The 8,552-nt window shown below is 47.6% G+C and overlaps 1 protein-coding gene across 11 annotated transcripts in view; it reads left to right on the top strand.

The window, feature by feature from the left end:
• The first annotated feature begins 1,595 nt into the window (after positions 1–1,595).
• Positions 1,596–8,552, top strand: part of LOC117742953 (platelet-derived growth factor receptor beta-like) — a 41,731-nt gene continuing 34,774 nt past the window's right edge. For 5 of the 11 annotated variants that reach the window (XR_004611061.1, XM_034550635.1, XM_034550634.1 and 2 more), the window contains exons 1-12: positions 2,152–2,508; positions 2,640–2,702; positions 2,792–2,886; positions 5,614–5,806; positions 5,899–6,159; positions 6,245–6,375; positions 6,455–6,536; positions 6,934–7,008; positions 7,476–7,650; positions 7,725–7,840; positions 7,936–8,047; positions 8,383–8,485. Coding sequence is in view for 10 of the 11 variants with exons in the window: in XM_034550635.1 (XP_034406526.1) it covers positions 2,493–2,508; positions 2,640–2,702; positions 2,792–2,886; positions 5,614–5,806; positions 5,899–6,159; positions 6,245–6,375; positions 6,455–6,536; positions 6,934–7,008; positions 7,476–7,650; positions 7,725–7,840; positions 7,936–8,047; positions 8,383–8,485 (1,422 nt within the window). In the remaining variant the exon portion in view is untranslated. The other 6 variants (XM_034550637.1, XM_034550636.1, XM_034550638.1 and 3 more) reach the window with 6 other exon arrangements.

Here is an 8,552-nt window from a genome sequence, read left to right as displayed (position 1 = left end):
CCAACACCACTGTAAAGAATCTCTAGTTATCTTTGACCCAGACTTGTCCTTTAACTTCACGTGAAGCAAATCTCAAGGATTGCATTTTTTCATCTACATAACATTTCAAAAATCAGGCACATCTTGTCTCAAAAAGATGCAGAAAAGCTGGTTCACGCGTTTGTTACTTCCAGACTAGATTACTGTAACTCCTTATTATCAGGCTGCTCTAATAAGTCTCTTAAGTCCCTCCAGTTGATCCAGAATGCTGCAGCTCGTGTATTCACAAAAACTAAGAAAAGAGATCACATGACTCTTGTATTAGCTGCTCTGCACTGGCTCCCTGTAAAATCAAGAATCACATTTAAAATTCTTCTCCTCACCTACAAAGCCTTGATTGGTGATGCACCATCATATCTTAAGGAGCTTGTAGTACCATATTGCCCCACTAGAGAGCTGCTCACTAAATGCGGGGCTACTTGTGGTTCCTAGAGTCCTAAAAAGTAAGATGGGAGCCAGAGCCTTCAGTTATCAAGCTCCTCTTTTATGGAACCAGCTTCCACTTTCAGTCCGGGAGGCAGACACAGTCACCTCATTCAAGAATAGACTTAAGACTTTCCTCTTTAATAGTGCTTATAGTTAGGGCTGAATCAGGTTTGCCCTGGTCCAGCCCCTAAATATGCTGCTATAGGCTTATAGGCTGCTGGGGGATGTTTTAGGATACACTGAGCACCTATCTCCTCTTCTCTCTCTCCTTATGGATGAATTTACATCTCTCCATTGCACCTTATTAACTCTGCTTCCTCCCCGGAGTCGTTGTGACTTAATGTCTCATAGGGTCCATTGGACGTGGCTGTGTTTGAAGCCTCCTGCCTGGTGAGCCGGCCTCCTGCCTTGGCCCTGCTGATGCCTTTCCTTTCTTTCTCCTTCTGTTTCATGGATTGTGGAGGTCTGGATCGTGGTCCATGCCTACTACTCATTATTCATAATTTCTGTCATATTCATTGAATGTGTTGTAACTCTGTTACTCTGGTCACATGATATATATTGCTTCTCTCCATCTGGGGAGAGGGATCCTCCTCTGTTGCTCTCCTGAAGGTTTCTTACCTTTTTTACCCTGAAAGGTTTTTTTCTATTTTTTGGGAGTTTTTCCTGATCTGATGTGAGGTCAAAGGTCAGGGTTGTCGTATGTCTACAGATTTGTAAAGCCCTCTGAGAGGAGTTTGTGATATTGGGCTATATAAAATAATCTGAATTGAATTAATAAACCTGCCTGCTGATACTAAAGTCTCTCTTACACACACCACTTTATTTAACCAGCTTTGCTCAACACACTAAAACACACTCAACAGTAAAAGTCAGTGGAAAAACTCCTCACAAAAAGACCTGTGTGTGTGTGTGTGTGTGTGTGTGTGTGTGTGTGTGTGTGTGTGTGTGTGTGTGTGTGTGTGTGTGTGTGTGTGTGTGTGTGTGTGTGTGTGTGTGTGTGTGTGTGTGTGTGTGTGTGTGTGTGTGTGTGTGTGTGTGTGTGTGTGTGTGTGTGTGTGTGTGTGTGTGTGTGTTGGACTGGGTTCACTTCCTGTCAGAGAAGGAGGGGCGAACGACAGAGAGACAGATTGAAAACAGACGTTGGCTCCCCCCCTCCCCTCTCACTGTGAGTCAGTCTGTTGGTTTCCATTCGTCTTCCGTCTGGAATGAACTCCGACTGAAGAAAGAGGAGGAGAAGGAGACGGAGAAGAAGAAGGAGAAGAAGACGGAGGAGAAGAAGGAAAAGAAGGTTTGAACAAAGTTATTGTTTCTTATTTTCTTGTTTTTAAATTGGTCGTCGTCTTCCACTTCTTCATATCATTTATATTTTTCATATTATTATTGTTATTGTTATTATTCACATTAAACGCCCAAAGACAAGGTTTATGTAAATTAAGTTTCCTGACAGCTTTTATTGTGAAACACTGGCAGGAAGTTGCTTGTATTTATTTCACCTCAACAAAAAATAAGATGGACATGAATATATCAAGCTGATGGAAATAATCATGAATAAAAGTTTCTGTCTCTGAAGGTCAGAGGTCACTAACACCACACTGTAACTGACAGCTGTCAATCATCAGATCTGAACCAACCAGGAGACAGAAAATGACCTTCAACATGGAGAAGTGACAGACAGGTGAGACACTTGTAGCACTGATGGAGTCTAGACCAGGGGAACACTTGGTGGAGCTGAATCCAGGGTAACACCTGGTGGAGTGCAGTCCAGGTGAAACACCTGGTGGAGCATAGTCCAGGGTAACACCTGGTGGAGTGCAGTCCAGGATAACACCTGGTGAAGTCTAGTCCAGAGGAACACCTGGTGGAGTGGAGTCCAGGTGAAACACCTAGTGGAGTTTAGTCCAGAGGAACACCTGGTGGAACCTAGTCCAGGTGAAACACCTGGTGGATTGTAGTCCAGGAGACACACCTGATGGAGTCTAGTCCAGAGGAACACCTTGTGGAGCCTAGTCCAGGTGACACACCTGATGGAGTCTAGTCCAGGTGAAACACCTGATGGAGTCTAGTCCAGGTGAAACACCTGCTGGATTGTAGTAATTACTGAACAGTCACTTATTATTCACCTTCAGACTGTTATTTTGAAATCTTTCTCTTGTGTTGCTGATCACGATCAGCGGACATGAAGGCTCCCCCCGGAAGACGAACAGGAAGTCTGAATGTGCTGCACTTCCTGTTGGGTGGGTACCATGTGAGACTTTACAGGTGGTCTGATATGGGTGCCTGTCTGTCTGTCTGTCTGACTACCTGTCTGACCATCTGTCTCCAGGTGTGTTCCTAGTTCTTCATGAAGGGGGCATCGGTCTGGAGCTGCAGCCTTCAACCGCTCAAGTTCTGATCAACTCAACCTCTAATTTCAGTGTGGTCAGTAAATACCTGTCTGTCTCTACAAGTGTATTTAGGGTGGAGTAAGGTACTGTCTGTCTCTGCAGGTGTGTTCAGAGTGGAGTAAGTTACCTGTATGTCTCTGCATGCGTGTTCAGTGTGGAGTCAGGTACCTGTCCGTCTCTACAGGTGTACTTAGGGTGGAGTAAGGTACCCATCTGTTTCTACAGGTGTACTTAGGGTGGAGTCAGGTACCCGTCTGTCTCTACAGATGTGTTCAGGGTGGAGTTAGGTACCTGTCTGTCTCTACAGGTGTGTTCTGGGTGGAGTTAGGTACCTGTCTGTCTCTGCAGGTGCAATAAGGTTGGAGTAAAGTACCCGTCTGTCTCTTCATGTGTGTTCAGGGTGCAGTAACGCCTGCCTCTCTCTACAGGTTTAGTTAAGGTAGAGTAATAATAATAATAATGCATTTTATTTATAAAGCACCAGTGCTACATATCCAGTACATAGTTAAAAACGAACTATAATAGAAAATAAAATAGCTGGCAGTGATTTAACAAAGTCAAAAAACGCCTTCCTGAATAAAAAGTCCAGGGTCTGTGTTGCCCTCACGTGGTCAGGGAGACTGTTCCATAAGCAAAAGACCGGTCTTAAAGAGTACTGGAACACAATACAAGGTACATGTCTCTCTCTGCAGGTGCATTAAGGATGGAGTAAGGTACCTATCTGTCTTTACAGGTATGTTCTGGGTGGAGTAAGGTACCTGTCTCTCTCTACAGGTGTATTTAGGGTGGAGTAAGGTACCTGTCTGTAAAGTTCCTAGGTGTTTTGTTCAACTCCTGCCCAACTTGATATGGCCTGGTACATGTACAACGGGACAACTCAATATTTACTTTTTCCTTATTTGTTAGCGGTTGACTGGTTGGTCCATCAGGTTGAACACCTTCAAAACACAAGCTCTGAGGTGAGTTGCCCGATAGCCTCTCAACTGTAGTACCCCAGCCTGTCCAAATTCATCCACATCTCAAAATTGCTTTGATTGCCACCCGACCCCTAAACAACAAGGTCCTCTTACTCAACGAATTCATAAACTGACAATAATCTGGACTTTCTCTGTTTAACCGAAACATGGCAAAACCAACAGGACTACTTTTCCCTTAACCAAACCACACCCCCTGGATATCATACATGGACAAGCCACGCCACCATTCGACTCATTTGACTCCACAACCTCTACAGAACTCCTGGACATCTTTAACTACTTCAACATCAACATGTAGACTTTCCCACCCAAAAAAAGGACACACACTTGAGCTGGTCTACACCTTCGGCATTACCATCAGCAATCTAACCAGCATGGACCTCACCATCTCTGACCCCCTGGCTATCACCTTGGACATAGACATCCCCGCCCCCCATGTTAAGCAGAGTCGCACCAGAAAATTCCGGAAAATCAAGTCCATCGACCTCCCCCACTCAAGCTTGCTGCTGTCACCCCCGTGCTGAAAACACCTGGTCTTGACCCTGACATCCCCAACAACTACCGGCCCATCTCCAACCTCCCCTTCCTGTCCAAAGTTCTTGAGAGAGTTGTTGCATCACAACTCAAGTCCCACCTCAATCTCAATAATCTCTACGAACCCTTCCAATCCGGCCTACTGTTCAAAACACAGCACAGAAACCGCCCTACCGAAAATCACTGCTGACATACTTCTCACTGCTGACTTCCTCACCATCCTCATCCTCCTTGGCCTCAGTGCCGCCTTCGACACTATCAACCACTCCATCCTCCTCTCACCTCTCCAGTTCTCCCTTGGCATAACTGGCACTGCCCTTTCCTGGTTCACCTCATATCTCTCAGAACGACATCAATTAATTGCCATAAACAACTGTAAATCCTCCACCTCCCCAGTCACCCACGGTGTCCCCCAAGGTTCTGTGCTTGGTCCCCTCCTCTTCATCATTTACATCCTTCCCCTTGGACAAATCATCCGTTGTCATGGTCTTGACTTCTACTTCTACACTGACGACACCCAACTCTACTTCTCCTCAAAGACCATCATCTCAGTCACCCACTCCACTCTCTCCATCTGCCTCATTGATATCAAAGTATGGATGCAACAGAACTTTCTCAGACTCAACTGTAATACATCTGAAATACTCCTCATCGGTCCCAACTCCTTTACCTGCTCAGCCCAGACCTTCTCTCTCAACATTGATGATCGTCACCCCATCCAACCAGGTCCGCAACCTCGGTATCATCCTCGACCCCACCCTCTCTTTCCTACCCCACGCCAACCACATCACCAAAACTGCATTCGTTCACCTCAGGAACATTGCACGGCTCTGGCTCTCCCTGTCCTCTGCCACCACTGAAGTTCTCCTCCATGCCCTCATAACCTCCAAACTTGACTACTTCTTTGACTCTCCTAACAAAATCCTCAAACTTCAGTATGTTCAGAACTCTGTACCTCTCTGTCTTTGCAGGTATGTTTTGGATGGGGTAAGGTACCTGTCTCTCTGCAGGTGTATTTAGGGTGGAGTAAGGTACCTGTCTCTCCGGGTGTGTTCTGGATGGAGTAAGGTACCTGTCTCTCTCTGCAGGTGTATTTAGGGTGGAGTAAGGTATCTGTCTCTCTCTCCAGGCGGGTCTTGGATGGAGTAAATTACTTGTCTCTCTGCAGGTGTATTTAGGGTGGAGTAAGGTATCAGTCTCTCTCTACAGGCGGGTCCTGGATGGAGTAAGATACCTGTCTCTCTCTACAGGTGTGTTCCGGGTGGAGTCACGTGACGTGGCGGCTACCTGACGCCCAGGTGGAGGGGGTTGTGGTTGAGAATCAGGGCTCCAGCAGCATCCTGCAGCTCTTTAAGGCCACCTGGAAGAACTCTGGAAGATACACATGTGAGGAGGCGTCGGCCTATCAGAGCAGAGCGGTGGACATATTCATACCTGGGCAAGGTGACATGATAATTATATGTACATACCATTATATTATATATTCATGAGTGATCATGTCCTGACACTACCTGCCCCCTTCCCCCCCACCCCAGGTCCGGAGGAATGGTTCATCCCGCTGGGTTCCGGTGTTGTGATGAAGGAATCGGAGGAAGACACCATCCCGTGCGTGGTTTCCGACCCACGGCTCAGCGTCTCGCTGTACGAGCGTCCCGGCAGGACGGCGGTCAGCGGAGCAACGTACGAGCCGGGACGGGGCTTCACGGGGCAGCTCAACGACACGTCATACGTGTGCTCGGCCACCTGGGGGGGCGAGGAAAGAGAGTCCCAGGTGTATTATGTCTTCAGCATCGTAGGTGAGCTAACAGGTTTTATGAGATATACCCGTCTGACTCTACGTTTCTCTCACTACATGTCTCTCTCCACCTGTCTGTCTCTCAGTCCCTAAGGTGATGGAAGTGGACATGTCTGTCTCCAGCAGGGTGTTGAAGCAGGGGGAGGTTCTCACTGTAAACTGCACAGTCAAAGACACCGAGATAGTCTTCTTCTCCTGGGACTTCCCCCGCAGACAGGTGCCTGTCTCTCTCTCCATCTGCCTGTCTGCCTGAACAATGTAGTGTTTTTTCTCTGTGTGAAGTGTTTCTGTTTCAGGAAATCGAGCCTCTGACGGACTTTCTGCCCAATCGGATCCGCTCCTTTGTGAACATCTCCACAGTGACGCTGGCAGATTCCGGTAGGTGACACGACCCCGAGGAAGAAACACAAGCTAACATTATTAACCATAACCAGCTCACCATAACCAGCTCACCATAACCAGCTCACCATAACCAGCTCACATTAACCAGCTCTCATTAACCAGCTCACCATAACCAGCTCACCATAAGCAGCTCACCATAAGCAGCTCACATTTACCAGCTCACCATAACCAGCTCACCATAACCAGCTCATCATAACCAGCTCACATTTACCAGCTAACCATAACCAGCTCACCATAACCAGCTCACCATAACCAGCCCACCATAACCAGCCCACCATAACCAGCTCACCATAACCAGCCCACCATAACCAGCTCACCATAACCAGCTCATCATCGCTCACCCTGCCCTGATGGAGGTGTGTGTTTCCTGTAGGTGTGTATGTGTGTGTGGTGCAGGAGCCGATGCAGGATCGAACTGTGAAGAGAAACGTCACAGTAACAGTACTGGGTGAGTGAGTACACACACACACACACACACACACACACACACACACACACACACACATTCACACTCACACTCTCTCTCACACACACACACACACACACACACACACAATCACACACACAGATAAACACTCACACACTCACTTACACACACACACTCAATTCAATTCAGTTTATTTTATATAGCCCAAAATCACAAATTCCGAATTGACCTCAGAGGGCTTTACAATCTGTACACACACGACCTCCCTGACCTTTGACCTCACTCACACATACACACACTCACTCACTCACACACACACACACTCACACACAGACACACTCAAACACACACACACACACACATCAAGCAAGTACAATTTCTTCAATAAAGTTAAACTACAAAGTGCTATCAGTAAGAGACATTTAAGTGTTGCTAAAGTGCTATTACGGCGGTGCTACTATGTAACCTGTCTCTCTCTCTCTCTGCAGATCGAGGTTACGTTTACCTGTGGCCTTCAGGTGAGACCAACGTGTCGTCTCTCCTCCACCACACGGTGGAGTTCAGTGTGGAGGTCGACGGCCTCCCCCTCCCCACCGTCCTCTGGACCAAAGACAACAACACCGTCGCCTCAGAAACCACCTCCACAGACCAGATGGGAAGCAGGTAGATCAATAGTGAAGAGCTTAGTGATCAAGACTCCTATTGTCTGATTGATTGACTGACTGGTTGATGGGCAGGTATGTGAGCAAACTGACGCTGGTTCGGGTTCAGATGGATCAGATGGGAAGCTACACAGCAACTGCTTCCAACGAGGATGCCGTTGAGGAAGTCTTCTTCCACCTGGAGGTCAAAGGTCAGGACGGAGAGCGAGAGACATGGTGATTGACAGATAGTATCTGTGTGTGTGGATGTTTATGTGTGCGTGTGCATGTGTGTGTCTGTGTGCAGCGCCCCCCAGGATCACGTCTCTGTCGGAGGCCGTCAGTAAGGGAATTCTTTGTGTCAGTGAGGGAGCCCCGCCCCCAACTGTCACCTGGTACACCTGTCACAGCACACACAGGTAAACAAACAAACACGCACTGTTTTAATTTGTAGTATCAAGTCTCTCTCGTAACTTTTGTGTAACGATTATTGCGTCGCACACAAAAGTTTTTTTTTGCCACAGAACTGGTTTTCTGCAATAATCCACAAAACAATGGGAGCCAATCCATTTGTCTTTCTGTTGAGGGAACCAATCAGAATGCATCGTCCTTTAGCACTCTGGGTTCTGATAGGTACCTCATCCTTTTGTGGGCTGCTCCCTTTTCAAGGTGAGGGGCGTGGCCCTAAAGCGACCGGGACCCGGCTCCCATCACCAGCACACTTCTCAGAGGTGGGTGTGTTTGTCGCTTACAGGTGCAGTAATCTGACGGGCGGCTGGAGGAGTCTATCAGCGGCCTCGGAGGGCGTGGCTCTGCAGGAGAACATCACACAGGTGGCGGAGAGAGGCGTCACCCAGGTAACCAGCAACGTCATCAGTGTGAAGTCATCCGAGGGGTAAGAGTGTTGATGTGAAGATGATTGAC

The sequence above is a fragment of the Cyclopterus lumpus genome, chromosome 14, assembly GCF_009769545.1.
Source record: "Cyclopterus lumpus isolate fCycLum1 chromosome 14, fCycLum1.pri, whole genome shotgun sequence".
Classification (NCBI taxonomy): domain Eukaryota; kingdom Metazoa; phylum Chordata; class Actinopteri; order Perciformes; family Cyclopteridae; genus Cyclopterus; species Cyclopterus lumpus.
The sequence above is the reverse complement of the archived record's forward strand: the minus strand, read 5'-3'. Positions and strand labels throughout refer to the sequence as shown.